We start from the raw sequence: 16,527 nt of genomic DNA, 5'->3' as shown, positions 1-16,527 counted from the left end.
GGTGTCCTTGTTGTGATTGATGCTACCACCACCCCATAAAGGAAGGCATGATATGATTCAGATAAACTTTTAATAGGCAGGTCATACAAATGCTCTACTATTGGTACCATTTATAGAACAGTCATTGCAGGTATTGTGCAAGCTGCTTTAAGTAGCTACATAGTGTTTAAGCCTCATAACTCAGAGAGGCAATTATTAACCTCCCCAGTGTACCGATAGAGAAGTAAAGCAACTTGCCTAGGGTCACACAGCAGGCAAGAGGCAGAGTAAAGTTGATTTACCATCCATATTCTTCAGCTGTTATACTATATCGCTGCCTGCCATTGCAGGATAAGGAAGATTCTACCTCAGAAGCAGCAGCAAGCCACATAAATAAAGATTGCCACCTGCTCGCCCTAAACCTTTGTGAACATTTGGTTCTCTGGAAAAATAAGGTTGCTCAGAAATAGGCCTAGATGCCATCATAGCTAAGGCTGCCGTGTGTCTGACATTGACGCAAAAAGTAAAAGATAAAATCCAGTTAAGTATATTATTTTGAATATGAAATAACTGAGTGTTTTGAAATTTTCCTTGTCAGTCCATCTAGTCACTGGGCTAAAGTTTTTCACATGCTTGGGAATGTTCTCATTTGCACAGACTCTCCTTGCCTGAGCTTTCCCCCTTGCAGGAGAGTGTGACAGAAAGGAGAGATGAAAGTTATTTTTAATTTGGCCACTGAACAAACATCCAAGTATTCTCTTCCAGCAGCTAAGCCTATATGTTTTCTCAACAGGGTATTAATTACCTGGCTCTGGGAATGGCCAGACAAGGCTGTTCTGGCTGCCCTGCCAGTCCTGTATGCAATTGCTGCTGCACCCAGCAGGACTCAGAGACTTCAGCAGGGAGCATCCTCTTCCTCAATAAAGTCAGACATAGGTACTGGGTAACTTGTTAAACACATTTATTGATTTCTTGACAGTAACCAAACACAGTGAGTGACCATTATAAACAAGAAAAGAAAGGCATTCGTTTGTACTTTGTGAGATCTGGCTGCACCTGGAGAGAAAAGATACCCCTTTCCCAGGAACTTACAAGGCAAAGTGCATTCCTTCACGGGAGCATCACAGGGGGGCATGGCAGTTTTGAAACGCAAGAAATCTGTCGCCTGCTATCTCAGGCTGAAGCTCACCTCATGTGAATGATCGAGCCATGGAGTGGAATTAAAGTTATACTTGCTTAGCAAATGCATTCCTGATTGCCACAAACTCAGTAAAAACTGGCTGCAAATGAACAAAACATGTAGATGAAGGAACAAGTGAAATCAAAGAATGCAGTTGCATGGAGCCAGGGCTTAGCCTGTAAGGAAGGAGAATAGACCAAAGCCAGAAAAATGAAATTAACTCGTTAAACACATTTATTGAGCTGGTAACAATAACCAAACACGATGTATGACCTTTGGAAAACAAGAAACAGCAAATGGGTCATTTCTGATCTTGGCAAATCCTACTACAGATATGTGACAAAGAGGGAAATAATTCCATTTCTTTATAGTCTGTGGTGATATATATACAATGTGTAGCTCTTCAATGTCTGTCCTTTTTTTTTCTTTTTAAATTGTTGAGTAAACAGAAGAATCATAATCTAGAAATAAGTGTCCTTGGTCAACTTTGTCCTGCTCACCTGCTACCAGCACCCTCAAAGGATCCTAGGACACTATCTGAAATTATTTGATGCAAAGTCCGTTTGATGCCATCAGAGCTGTATTTTCTCTCTCTTTTGGAAGAATTTTGTATGTACAAAGGCTGAAAAGTCTCATTGGGTAGATTTATTAGTTCAGGAAAACGGTATCAAAATTGTAATCAGGTTAACTGGTTATTTTCTTCTAAGACCTTATGAATGAGACTTTTGTTTCTGAAACTTGACTTCCCATGATGGAGGTTGTAAGAGAGTATGTGTAGGTATGTTTGCATGTGTGTGTATGTATGTGCAAGTGCTTGTGTGTGTGTTCGTGAGTGTGTGAGAGATGTATTCCTCTGCCATGGTTTTGCAGACACTTTTCATGAAGAAAGGGCCAATCCCAAGAATGAATGAGGCTTGGGGGAAAGAAGGAGAGAGAAGCAAGAAGGGGGACATTCTAGGTTACGTCAATTCACAGTTGTAGCATTTCGCTGAGGTGGGATTCTTCTTGGCTTTGTTCCCTACTTGAGGAGCCATTCATTTACTGCAGAGAGAGAGAAAGAAAAAAAAAATCACACATACAACATAAAATGAGGCATATTCAATTAATTTGCACAGTTTTAGGGAATTCCTCCAGAGGGGACGGGACTGTTTTGTAAATGCCTGCTTACTTATGTGCATTTCAACTACCCCCTTCCAATTCTCCATGACCTTCTAGGCCTAGACTGACCAATATACTATACATTTAAATTAATTAAAATTAAAAAATTAGTTGCATCATTGTACTAGTCACCCATCCAATGTTCAATAGCCACATATGGCTAGTAGCTGCTGTATTGGACAATGCAGGATAGTAATCAACCTATCATGAAAACATTCCCATTACCACAGAAAGTTCTAGTGGATGACACTGCTCTAGACCAGGGATGGAAAAACAACAGTCCACACATCTATTCCAGCACAATACCTGTTTTTATAAATAAAGTTTTACTGGAACACAGCCAAACCCATTCATTTACATATTATCAATGGCTGATTTCATACTACAATGTCAGAGTGCCACAGAGATTTTATGGCTTCAAAACTTAACATATTTACTCTGTCCTTTATAGAAAAAGTGTGTAGACTCCTGTTGTAGACCATATGCTCTGTGTGGCTAGGGGTCCTATCTGTCACCCATCACCCAACTAACTGACACATACTAGGAACACAATACAGGGGTGTTGACTAAGGAGAAGCAGCAATGAATGAGTTAGGTAATTACTTTTCTGGTATTTCTGGCTGGAAGGGAGTGGAAAATATGTAGTTTGGGCACGCAAGTGTATCTGAGAGAGAAAAAAGAAGGGAACATGGGGGAAGTGGAGGATCAAGGAGTAGTGGTAGAGGCTGCTTCTAAAAGCTGTCTGGTAATAACCACAGCCCTCCTATTTGGGGAGCATGTTATTGCTACAAAGGGCTTCCCCATCCAGGCTCATGTTTGCTTCCTTTAACAAGCCGTGAAGTAGATGGCATAGGAACTGTCATGAAGAAGCCAGGTCTAGGGGGTAAATAATGTGGCTGGGTTTGTACAGCTTGTTAGAACCAGGCCCAGGACTTAGATGTCCTGATTTCCAGTCCAGGGCCCTCCAAGACCCCATCTTGCCTCTTTCTACACTGAATGTTTACCACAATGATTAACAGATGTTTAGTAGTATGCAGAAGGGAAGAGAGAGAGGGCTGGGTGTGGATCACAGAGTTACAGGAGGCAGGTGTCACCTTAAATGTCCCCTTTAGTAGGAATAATAACCGTTTCTAGGGACATAGCACTGGGCAAAGATATACTCACAAATTATCCCATTGGATCCTAATGACCTGCCCTTTGGAGTATTTGTTAACCTTCTAGGGAAAAGGGGGTCTTTCTTGCATATACTTAAAAGCTCTAATGCTTTTTGCTGTCCTGTTCTAACAGATAACCTTGGGAGCATCAGCCTTTCTGGGCTCTTCTATAAAATGGCAATAAAAAGAAGCTGTCTTGCCTGATCTACAGGGGTTTTAAAGGTTTGATATATGTATTTAAAGGTTATATATGTATATATCACATATATCAAACCTCTACACCTTGCCATCTATCCATCCACCCACCCACTTACCTTCCTACCCACCTACCTAGATGTGTTCATATAGATATCTATATCACATATATCAAAACTTAAGACCTTCACCACCATGCAAATGGAGCGTGATGGGTTATTGTCATTTATAATCATCATTCCTATGATGGAAGATAATGCCAGGCCTTTAAGAACAGGTCTAAGCAGAGAGACTGAGCTCTGGCCTAGATCCTCCACTCTCTGAGCCACTACACCCACCTCTATACTGAAGCTTCTGGGCTCGGTTGTTTGGACAGTCCTTCCCCTGTAAACTGAAGTTGATATTGGTGCGGATGCAGCGGTTGTTGAGTGGCTGGACAGGCCTGAAGTTGTCACTCATGCTCAGAAAGATCTGAGATGGCTGGTTCTGGCTGAGCAGGCGCAAGGAATGCATCTGAGGAGAGAGAAGTAGCCGTGAGATCCAACCATCCTCTTAAATGCACTAGGGAAGAAATAAGACCACAGAGACTGTGGCCAAGCTAGGTGGTATCAGCTGTATGAGGAAAGGACTGTATAAGCCCCACAGAGTCCCTTTTTTTCATGGGTTCAGTTGAGCTGAAGGCCCACTATGCCTCCGTGCATGAAGCCAGCCCTGCTTCTAGCTTACTAGCCTATGTATGCCTCTGAACAAGTCACTTGCGCTCTGTCACCCTCAAATGCAGCATCCATAAAAGGAGGAAATCTGGTTAGGTTTCTCCAGGGTTCGTTCGTTCTTTGATACTCTTTGGTTCAATAACTCCATGACTCCCACATAGTATTACCTGGATCATAGTGATTGGTCCATGGGTCAGAGTTAAACTAAGCTGGACCAGTTTGGTTTCTTTTCTGTAAGACTATGAGGGTCAGGTGGCTGGACTGTTTGCAGCCGTGTTCTGCCACAGGACTGTGAGGCCAAAGAAGACGGTCTCTAGCAGGAGAGAAGAATGAAGTGAATGTGTGGTGACAAGAGGACAGCAGAGAGAAAGCACTTCTGGGGTTCCCATTTCAGTGAATTTCTGATGTCAATTTCTGATGTTAAATTCTCTAAGATGCCCCTGTAGCTCTCGAATAAATACTTTTTCTAAGCTTAAGCGGGGAGTTACGGTTGCCTGTCACCTAGTGAGTCCTCATCAATACAGATAGGATAAGGAATTTCAAATTGTTCAGATGGTTGTCAGGTGGGAACACATATCCCATCAAGGAGATTGGCTTCTGCTTCCTTTGCTCATCTCTCCTTTAATTTGTTATAGACTCCCACAGTCATAGAATGTCAGAGCTGGAGCGAACTCATGTAATTTATCCCCCTCTCAATAAAGAAGAGGAGTGTTCATTTCATAGAGGTGGGGTGACAGGCCTGAAGAGCACAATAAGCTGTGTAGCCAAGTTCACACAGGAGGGCCCATCTGCCTTCCGTTGAGTTCTGAGGAGTACTAACTCTGCGAGATGATCCAAAAAACCCCCACATTCAAATATGTGTGCGAAACGCTACATATCATACCACTTCCTCTTGAAGACTGACACATGTATTAGCACTTAAGAAGGACCCCAGAAGTCCTTCAAGAATGGAATCTATTTAACTTTTTAAAACTCAACTTTTTCAAATGCATGATGACATCTTCCATTTTGCTGGCTTGCTTTCTGAACACTGTAGTTGTAGAATGCACTCTGGGAACTAATGGCTGTCTTTTCCCACTGAGACAGGTGAGATGCTTCTATAATTAGCTCAGGCTAAGCCTTTTGGATGCTGGCTCTTTAAACCCAGACATATGGGTTGAATCGTATACCCCTGAAATTCATAAGCTGAAGGTACTGGTAACCCCCAGTAGCTCAGAATGTTACCTTATTTGGAAAATAGTCATTGCAGATGGAATTAGCTAAGACAAGCTTATTGGGGGTAGGCTTTAATGCAATACAGAAGGTGTTTTTATAAAAATGGGAAATTTGGACACAGAGCCTCTGATACAGAGAAAACACCTTATAAAGATGGAGGTAGAGGCTGGGTATGGTGGCTCACGCCTGTAATGCCAGCACTTTGGGAGGCCAAGGCAGATGGATTACCTGAGGTCAGGAGTTCAAGACCAGCCTGGTCAACATGGTGAAACCCTATCTCTACTAAAAGTACAAAAATTAGCCGGGCGTGGTGACATGTGCCTGTAATCCCAGCTACTCAGGAGGCTGAGGCGTGAGAATTGCTTGAACCCAGGAGGTGGATGTTGCAGTGAGCCGAGATCGCGCCACTGCACTCCAGCCTGGGTAACAAGAGTGAGACTCCATCTCAAAAAAGAAAGAAAAAAAAATGTAGGTAGAGCTTGGGGTGCTGCTTTTAAATACCAAAGCACACCAAAGATTGTCAGCAAACCATTAGAAGCTAGGGGAGAGGCATGGAACAGATTCTTCCTCACATCCCACTGAAGGAAGCAATGCTGCCAACACCTTGGTCTTGAACCTCTGGTCTCCAGAACTGTGAAGCGATAAGTTTGTATTGGTTTAAACTACACAGTTTGTGGGACTTTGTTATAATGGTCCTAGTAAACTATTAGAATAGGCATTCCACAATTCAGTGATTTTTTTTTTTACATCATTCTTTTCCTTTAGCTAAAGGACCAGAGAGAAACTCACCTGCATCCTGGTTATATAGACAGGTTTGTTCATTATGATCCAACTTGCTGTCTCATAGCAGGGTGGGATAGTCATCGACCCATCGTAAGTGATGAAACTAGAGGTCTCTGGATATAGTTCCTCTATATTAAGCCCCTGTAGTAAATATGCATCATCTAGAGAAGGAAAGAAGATTTAAAAATTAGGTTTCTTGAGAAAGGGATGGTATTGCTGACATATATACATACATACATATATATACACACATATATACATGTATACATATATACACATACATACATATATACACATATATACATGTATACATATATACACATATATACACACACACATATATACACACATATACACACACACACACACACACACATATATCGGGGCCAACATAATAAGTTAACATTGGATATCAGCATTTGTCTCTAACTGCCTCTTAAATCCCTAATATGTGTCAGGCACTAAGCCAGGTATAGGTGAGTAGGATATAATTAAGTGAATGCAGAAGGCATCATAGAGACACTGACCTAAATCTGCACTGGGCCCAGAGAGAGGCTGTGAGTTTTGTCTGGGGCGGGGGTGCGGGGGACTGAGGAAGGAATGAATCGAGGCGTTGACTTGAACTGCATCTTTAACAGCAGAAGGTGATCAGTGTGTAGCTGGCAGTGGGGTAGGGTATCAAGGCCACTGTAGACAGAGCAATGCTAGAAAAAGACCCAAGGAAAGAGTGGTGTGTACTTGGGGACGGATGGAGTGTGAGCTGCCAGGGGATGTGGAGATGCAAGGGGAGGGAGGGCTGCTATGAGAAATGTGGCTGGTGGGGTCAGCACAGGCCACACCAGAAGGTCTTTCCAGCGCTACTGGGAGTTTGGGCTTCATCTGGAGGCAATGCGGAACCACTGAAGGGTTTGAAGCCAGGGAGTAGCGTGATCAGATCTGCACTTAATGAGGCTTGCTCTAATGGTGGTTTGGCCTGAAGATTAACATATTGAATAAGAGAAGGAAGCATTCGGCACATTTTTGTTAAAGGTCAATGTGATTTGTTTAACCAAGCTTGCACGAGGAACACATTGGGTACTCTAGCATGCTGTTATTATTGCATTTTATTTTATTCGCGGTGGTGGGGAGGAGTGAAAGAGGAAGTAGAAAGAGAGGCACTCTTTCTACAGCATGACTGGAGTAAAGAAAAGGAACATGTTTTGTTTCTTTGAAACTATAACCAGCCTTTGTGCTGCACCTATATTTGTGGAAAATATTGGGGGCCGAGGTGTGGTGTGGGCTAGGAGCAAGAGGCAAAGGTTATGCTCAGGGATTTCTCACACAGCAAGTTTCCAAAACACCATAGTGCTGATACCCCAGACTCCATCCATTGAGGTCCTGCCAGGAGATCCCTTTTGTCCACTCCCTCTCCAAGATGCAACAGTCATCAGAGGACATAGGCAGCTTCTGCTCTCCTGACATTTTCATTCCCCACTGTGTTCTTTCTGCAAATCTTGTTAATACGTATACTCTACCTTTTGCCCTTTCTGTATCCTCACACAGCGGAACTTGGAAAGACCCAGAGTGGAGAGAGTGAGTTTTAGATTCACATCTCAGTTGGATCGCTGACTTTGCTGCTCACTGTCCGTGTGTCCTTGGACCCACAGGTCCTCAGTTTCCACATTTGTGGAATCTGAGCCTCAGTTTCCACATTTGTAATATGCAGATGTTTGGAGTACTTGGCTCATGGGGTTGTTTGAGGAATAAACGGGATCATGCTTCTCAAGCACCTAGCACAAGGTGCGGTCCAGGTTTGTCACGTCCTCCTGCCCTGCCCTGGAGTGTCCTTGCCCTGCTTCCCTGGGATAACTACCGTTCCTCTCCTCAAGGACTCCCTGGCTTCCCCAGCTGGGCCAGTGCCCACCTCTTTCACTGTATTTACTGAATTAGCTTGCCAATCATTATTTACCTGTTTGACTGTCCCTACTAAGCTGTGCACCTTCAGGGGAAGGGTTTGCATCTTTTATCTCTGAGCCCCCAAATGCCAGCATGAGTCCACCACATACTGGGTGTATAGTAAACACTGCGTGAATGAACGAATGAAATGGTTTCTGCTCAGCGGCTCTGCTTGCCGGCAGTGCTGGGCAAAAGCAAGGGAGGAAGAGATGACATCTGTCGGATGAGGGGAAGCATCTCTGAGGTTCCAGTCAGCATCCTCAGCTTAAATACATGCTGCCTACCATCCCCGCCCCCATGTGTCACACCCTAAGACATTAGGGTGAGATTGCCTGCCCTGTTTCCATCTCCCTATGGTATTACCATATTTCCATACCAAAGACTCCTGTACCTTCATATTTACATTGCTGAGTCGGTGTGCATTTAACGTGTCATGTTTGTTTTCATGACTCATCACGCTGCCTCAGAGGCTGCCATTGAATCTGTCTGTCTTTTAGGTATTGGGATTTGAAAGACACTGGCTAAAGTTTTTGCATCTTCTTTTCTCTCTATTGAAGCTTGTTTGGTATGTTTGATAGGACAGAGGCAGAAGGACCCAAGAAAAGAACATGAGTAAAACAGAAGTTTTCACCCCTAATGTCAAGGCATGCTGGGGTGTTTTCCAGGGCTAACTAGGCCAGGAACTAGTTTTTAGTCACATACTATCTTGTCCATGCAGCAGCCAGCAGAAAACCATTGTTTGGTTATTGTCAGCATTATCGTCTGGGCATTATAGACAGAAAGGAGACTGAGAACCAATATACCAGAAGGGCGATTCTTCTCTCTAAACTTCCATGGCTCTATTCATGAGTAAGGATGGCAAAGATCTAGAGGAGGTCAGAGTTGTTTGTGAACAAAGATGCAAATCTGGGGTGAAGCTCAGAGGCCAGTGGGAGTGATCCTGCATGCCTCTGCTTGCTTGAAGGATGCTTATTAGTGGAAGTGAGGACAGATGTTCAAATCAAGTTTCATGAATAGTTTTACAGAGAGGTTTCTCTACCTATCCCCTCTTTCTCTCTCTCTCTCTCTCTCTCTCTCTCTCTCTCTCTCTCTCTCTCTCTCTCTCTCTCTCTCTCTCTCTCTCTCATATCTCTATCAGCTATTTACCTGTCATCTGAGAAAATAGCTTATAAAGGGCAAATCCTAGATGTCAAGTCAAGAGTCCTAATTCAAGTCTGAGTTCTAATGGTAGCTTTGCCAGCAACTCATTCTTCCTTCATGGAAAAGAATGTAACCTCTTACTTGAGGGTACCAGACAGTCCTGGAAAATTGCATCTTCACGTATTAGGATCCAAAAACATCTTTCAACTTAAATAAGCTTGTTAGCCAAATTTATCTTAGGCAGGTCAAATTTTTGTATGACAGTGTTGTAATTTTGTATGTGTTGGCTATATCTTTACAGTAAAGGAAGACCCCTTGGATCTTGGATAATCAATAAGTGTAGAATATATGTGTGTAGTTTATCACCCAATTTTATTATTTCAAATGACTGCAGAAGTTGACAGCTGAACCTTTGGGTTTTTGACATGTTCTTGATGAACCTGTGATTTATCTTATACTGAGTTCTTAGTCATGGTTACAACTCCCAAGCTGACTTTTTCTTTTTGTAGGAGATGTACACTGTGATAAAATGCCTAGGACCACATGGGGTGGGTGGGGGAAAACTTTCCCTCAGTCTGAGCTTTTTTAGTCTGCATTTAACAGGCAGCCTCTGTTAAATGCATCGTGCTTACTCATGTGGACCACTGATGAGATTTAATATTGCCCAGCTTCCTGCTTATGAAGTTCCCATTCAAAGAGAACTATTCCAATGAGAACAAGGCACGGCAGTTTCAGAGATCAATACTGGACTAGTTCCTGATCAATATGGAACTATTTGGCAATTTTCTCATATAGAATGACATTTCCTCTTGTAATCTGAGGCAAATTCAACTGAAATGAAAAAAGGCAATTACTAAAGAATGAAGTAATATGATATTTTGTTTTACACAAACAATAAATGAAAAAAGGGGCCTCTGAGAATTGGATTCATGGAGGTGAGCTGCTCCTGTTCTGTTCCTTGCTGACGTGAGTAACTACTTAGATTGCAACATGGAAAGTGGTGTGCTGCATTTCGCATTCTGTGAAAACATTTCCAAAGCTGTTCCTTTGAAATGAGAGTACAAGTTCAATTAAGCATAGAGAAAGGCACCAGGAGCAATATGCTTAAACTCCTTGGTGATATTTCATCACATTTAACACTGCGTCCCTCTGAGGAGCGGCGCATAAAACACTTCCCAAAGAACTGAGAAGTTTAAGGCAGTTCCAAGTTAGTCTGTCCTGGCCTACACATTCATCTTTTAGCTGAATAGAATATCTGGGGGTTGGGGGAGGTTATAAAGTTATAATGGGTAAAGCAAAGTTATAAACGGGTAAGACTGAAAAAAATGCTTTAAGGGGCTTGTGCCACATGTTAAAACACTGTATTTGAAAGCTCTCCTCCAGATGCCTTCAGTGGTGTGGTTTTATTTCCTTAGAGGAAATACTTTAAGACAATAGCCGTATCTCTTTTTTTTTCTTTTTTATTTGAGATGGCATCTCACTCTGTTGCCCAGGCTGGAGTGCAGTGGCGTGATCTTGGCTCACTGTAACCTCCACCTCCCAGGTTCCACTGATTGTCCTGCCTCAGCCTCCCAAGTAGCTGGGATTATAGGTGCCTGCCACCATGCCCAGCTAATATTTGTATTTTTGGTAGAGACAGGGTTTCTATGGTGGCCACGCTGGTCTCGAACTCCTGACTTCAGGTGATCTGCCCATCTCTGCCTCCCAAAATGCTGGGATTATAAACGTGAGTCACCATGCCCGGCCACCATACCTTTTTAAATTTGAAATTTGTGATCTTTTGGATTCTTATTGGACTAAAGCTCACCACTGTATTTATTACCCATGAAATGAATGGGGCATGTGACATTGAAGGAGAATGAAGCTACCAAAATAATACTGTCCTAGGATGTTGGAAGAAAGTGTTTTATATGCAGTGTTCTAATAACTATTCCCTCTTACCCACTTAAGAAGCCTCTACACTCCACCGGTCACTAGTTTAGCCACTTGAAAATAGCATAAAATCTCTTTAAAAAATAATGCTAGCTTAATGAAATCGGGTAGATAAAATAAGAATACTACCTTTTATTTAATTGGGATTCTGTTAATTAATGCCAATTAATTAACACAAGAAAAATGAGAGATATTAGCATTATTCCTATACACTACATTAAAAAATTTAAATACTTCAAGTAAATTACCAGTATCTCCTCCAGAAAATCCATTCAGAAAATCTATTTTTCAATGTCATGATTTCAGTCTTCACCTCCAATCTGTTGAAGGGGAATTTGACTTTAATAAAATGGATTTTCTTTAGAAGACTTTCTAAATTCAGCCCAAATTTAGTTCAGGCTGGTTTTTTTCATCGTCAGTCCCAGTTAGAGTGTTTTATAAGTTTCACTCAGACATATGAAATCTAAGCTTGCAAGGAAAGTAGTAGAATCTCATTAAATCATTACCATCCACTGCATGGATTCAAGCACAGGAGTGGTGTTTCATTTAAAGTAAGCAAATTCTGTTGACTCTGTGTCCTGTATTGCATTTACCTTCAACATAATTTTTATTTGGCATCATAGCAACCTGCCTTCTGCCCTGAAGGAAGCTGGATTTGACAGTCATGTACCTTAGGACAACTTATAAATACACGTTCATTGTACACCTAGTTTATACCGCTCATTGTTCAGGCATTTGACTCATTACCTTGTTTGATTCTCATGCCAAGCATCTCAACATCAGCATTGATATCCTCCTCTTACAGATGGGGGAGGTGTTTAGAAGGTTGCTTGAAGTCAGGCAACAAAAGGAAGTGGTAGAGCCAGGATAGGAGCCCAGATCTCTCTTCACTAGAACACACTGCCTCCCATGGGTGTGGTGCCTTTACCAGCATAACATTTAGCTTCCAAAATTCCCAATCCTCTTGGCGAGATTCTCCCTCTTTACTCCTTGTATGAATTTCCTGGCATTGATTTTTTTTTTTTTTTTTTTTAACTGACTCAAAAGAATGATTTTGCACAGTTCCCCTTTTTTTTCCTGGTCATTCATTCTGTGCCCAATCCTACAAACTGGGCAAATGGACTGTGTCTCTTCCAGCTGCCATGTTGTGATTTCACCCCAGTGCCTCCATGCCTGCAGCAGCTCCCTGCACCACCTCAGCGAGCCGATGAGGCAGCCACGCGGGAGCCTCTTCCAGGGTGGGATTTTAAAGATATCTTTAAGATATCTTTAATAATAATAAATAAATTAAAAAAAAAAAAGATATCTTTAGAAGTGATTTTCAATCCTAAGTCATGGAGATTTGAGTTGCTCTTTCAAAAGTGAGGACATGTCCCGCCTCTCTTCTCTATTTATTCTTACTCCCAGGATTTCACCAACGTTTAAACGCCATCTGGATGCCAACGTCTTCCACATTTATATCTCCAGTTCTCCCTCCTGAAATCTAGACTCATATATCCAACTGCCTACTCCACACCTCTTCGTGGGTACCTTATAAACATCTCAAGCTGAACATGTTCAAAACTTCTGATTTCCTCCCCACCCACGAATATGCTTCATCCACAGTCTCCCCATCTCAGTGGATGAAAATGTCTTCCTTGCAGTTGCTCAGGCTAAAAGCCTTACAGTTATCCCTCACTCCCCTCTTTCTCTCACATAAAACATCAGACGTATTATCAGATATATCAGTACACTTCTTGGCTTTTTTTTTTTTTTTTTTTGAGACAGAGTCTTGCTTTGTTGCCCAGGCTAGAGTGCAATGGTGTGATCTCAGCTCACTGCAACCTCCGCCTCCCAGGTTCAAGTGATTCTCCTGCCTCAGCCTCCCGAGTAGCTGGAATTATAGGCACATGCCACTATGCCCAGCTACTTTTTGTATTTTTAGTAGAGGTGGGGTCTCACCATCTTTACTGACCTGACCTGATGGGGTCAGGCTGGTCTCGAACTCCTGACCTCGTGATCCACCTGCCTCGGCCTCCCGAAATGCTCGGATTATAGGTGTGAGCCACTGTGCCTGGTCTCTTGGCTTTTTCTTTAAAATATACCCAATTATTTCTCACCATCTCCCTGCCAATGCCCATCAGCCTAGTCATGGTGAGTGCCATCGTCTCATCATTTGGGTTGCTGCAATCCTCTTCTATTGTTGACTCCACCCCTTGTAGTCTATTCTCAACCAAGCATTGAGGCAATCCTTTTGTCAGCAGATTATGTCACTCTGCTTAAATTCCTAGATTGGCTTTTTGTTACAATGACCTTCAAAGGGCAGATTTGCAGAAGACCGATCCCTTCTAGAATTAATCTCTGTGCCTTCTCTGGTAACTATGGCAATAATGGCAATGTCACTGTGTCCCTCTGAATGACTGATTTCCACTGGAGGTACCATGTTCAGGGCCAGGCAGGAGTTGGAGAGAGCTTAGGTCAGGATGGACTTGAACTGCCAAAGTTCCCATCAGTTCTGTGGTTAGTATATGTCCCTTTCAAGTGGAGGCACATGCAAACAGCAAAAAGATGCTTCTTCAAACTGAACCAAAGTTGGAATTAAGAGAAACGTGCTAATAAGTTTCATGGAATATGAAAGTATCTTCATTGCAATTAGTTTTAAGACCCTGGCCCTAAGCTTTCCTTCCTCCTTAGGGAGAAAGCATGATAGGAAGGAAAAGCAGAGGAAACAGTACCCAGGAAGACCCGTATTTGGATCCTTGCTCTTCCACCATGGAAGAATAGAGTATTTTTCAGGAAATGTTCACTTCTTCCTCATCTTCATCTCCTTGGGAGGATTTTCATGTTGAGCTTGGCCATATGGCTTCTTTGGCTTGTGGAAGTGGACAGAGTGAATGTGTGAGTTTCATGACTAGGCCTTAAGTCACATCACTTATTTCTTCCCTCTACCATGAGAACTACTTGCCCTGGATATCATCTCGATCCTAGAAAAATGAGAGCCAGGTGGAGCTGAGCTGCTTCAGCTCACTCGCAGACCTGTAACTGGAAGCAGAGCCACCCCTGCCAACCCACAGAGGCAGCAATAAGAAATCAATGCTTATCATTGAATGCTTGTTTATTACGCATTTATAAGTTGCTGACTGATACAGCCATTAAATGTGTGTCATTGGTCAAATGACTTCACCTCTTGAAGTCTTGATTTTTCCCATCTGTAAACTGGGGATGGCAATCATACCTCTCTGAAGGACTTCATTAGCACTAGGTAAGGGGCCTGCATGTAAAGCATAGACCTTGGTGTGTGGAAAGTGCTCAGTAAGCATCATCTCCATAATCCTGTGGCTCAGCACCTTGCAGAGTGGATACTACATCTAAATGAGCAGAGCAAATTGAAGCTATGCTGGTGTGAAGTTCTGGGTAGCAGCAGTAGAAAGGGCAGGGGTGGAGGTTAGGTGTCCCTCAGTAGCATGGTAGAAATGGTGGGGTGGGGGGTTGATTTCTGTCTCTAGCACACTTAGAAGGACAGAAGCAGGATACCCTGATGGGGCCGCCTGAGTTGTCTTCATCATAACCTGAATTTATGAGCCAGTGCTGGCCTAACCTGCTGCCTGTTGGAGAGCCTCGGGAGAGACTTCCAGTCTTGTGTTTCCCACCCACTGGCTGTGTTCTAGTGAATGACTCCTGTTCCAGACTCCCCTGCCTGCCACTGGGCCAACTTTCTGGCTGCCGTAGGGACAAAAGAGAGCTGTGGTTTTCTGCTGTGCAAATCAATCCCTTTCTGCCACAGTGTCCTGGGCAAAGCAATGTTGAGGTCATTCCCATGAATTGGCCATCATTATCCCTGCAGTGCTGCTCCCTTCAGGTATGTGACAAAGGTCACTACAGAGGACATCTCCATTACTCCCTGCTGGATTATAGGAGCTCAAAATTCTTGTTATTAGGGTTATTAGGGGGCCTAAATCAACTACCTTTCCCCATGCAGGCCAGGATCTCTTTATCTTGCTTTGGCTCCCCTTTCTTTTCCCTGGGCCCTGAGAGGTATAGAGTATGGAGATCACAAGCGGGGGTGCTCCTGCTGTCTTCTATTTGTATTTCTAGGAATGTGTCTTCAGAGGTGGTAAGGGTGTTTAAATGTCTGCCTGCCTTCTGCATAAACACCTTAACATGGCTCAAGATCTGGCTCCAGAACATCTTTCTTGCCACTCCCTCTGCCCCGTCACAGCTCCTGAAAGAGGCCATTCACCCTTCTATTCACCCAGGCCATCACCAGTGCTTATTGGGTGTGCCTCGTCTTAGGCACTGAGACGAAGAGCTGATGAAGACAGAGTTCCTCCCTCTGAACTCTTCGCTGGCCTTCAGTACTCTCCAGGTTTTGTGCATGTGGCTCTCCACCTTGGAATGCTTTTCCTTCCCTCCCTCCCTTTCTTCCTTTCCTTCCTTCCTTCCATCCGTCTTTCCCTTCTTCCCTGCCTCCCCTTCCACTCCCTCCCCACTATTGCTCCTCCCTTGGTGGCCCAAGCCACATCATTTAATATTAATCAGACCAGTGCTGGGGGCGGGATGGTGGGGTGGGGAGGAAGGTCCCTCTAATGATTTACTCTGCAACTGGCAATCCGTTAGACTGTGTGTTGGGGCTTAATGTGTGATTTCATGCATTTTCACGGTCTCTAAATTGCAAATCCAAGATTATTTGAAAACATTTTATTTAATTTTCATGCTTTTTTAATCAAAAAGTTAAAAGAATAATAATCTATTATGGGCAGTTATAAGTGTGCTATTTACAAGACAGAAATATCTCCCTTAGCTGAGCAATCTAAGTGTGTGCTTAGAGAGGACTCCATAAGAATACTAATGAGAAAAGGCAGAATGTGCTTGGAGACAACTTAATTCATTCTTCTGGGAAATGTCTGTCTAGGTGGAGTGGGATTCTCCAGGTTCATTCCTCAGCCCTACCAGCCTCTGCAGATGGGAGGGACTTGGCGGTGAGCACCTGGTAGTTGTAGGGCTGCTGTCTGGGCCATCTTTCCATCCCTGGAGCCTCGCTTGGTGTCTGTCATGTGGAAGGCATGCAGGAAATGTGTGTCGGTTAAGTGAGTAAACGGCTGAGTGAAGGATTCTCCATACTCTCCCTTGGCAGTCCAAGATGAGATCTGTACACATTCTTTTT

At 43.2% G+C, this 16,527-nt stretch overlaps 1 protein-coding gene across 1 annotated transcript in view; it reads right to left on the bottom strand.

Annotated features, from left to right (window-relative positions):
• Positions 1-916: 916 nt before the first annotated feature.
• The window catches only part of CA10 (carbonic anhydrase 10), a 556,758-nt gene continuing 541,147 nt past the window's right edge, over positions 917-16,527 (bottom strand). The window contains exons 7-9 of the mRNA XM_008011426.3: positions 6,384-6,538; positions 4,005-4,179; positions 917-2,200 (exon numbers count right to left, since the gene is read on the bottom strand). Of these exons, the coding sequence (XP_008009617.1) occupies positions 2,178-2,200; positions 4,005-4,179; positions 6,384-6,538 (353 nt within the window). The 3' untranslated portion in view covers positions 917-2,177. The remainder of the gene's footprint in view (positions 2,201-4,004; positions 4,180-6,383; positions 6,539-16,527) is intronic.

The sequence above is a fragment of the Chlorocebus sabaeus genome, chromosome 16, assembly GCF_047675955.1.
Source record: "Chlorocebus sabaeus isolate Y175 chromosome 16, mChlSab1.0.hap1, whole genome shotgun sequence".
NCBI lineage: Eukaryota > Metazoa > Chordata > Mammalia > Primates > Cercopithecidae > Chlorocebus > Chlorocebus sabaeus.
Note: the sequence above shows the minus strand (reverse complement) of the source record. Positions and strands in the feature narration are given on the sequence as shown.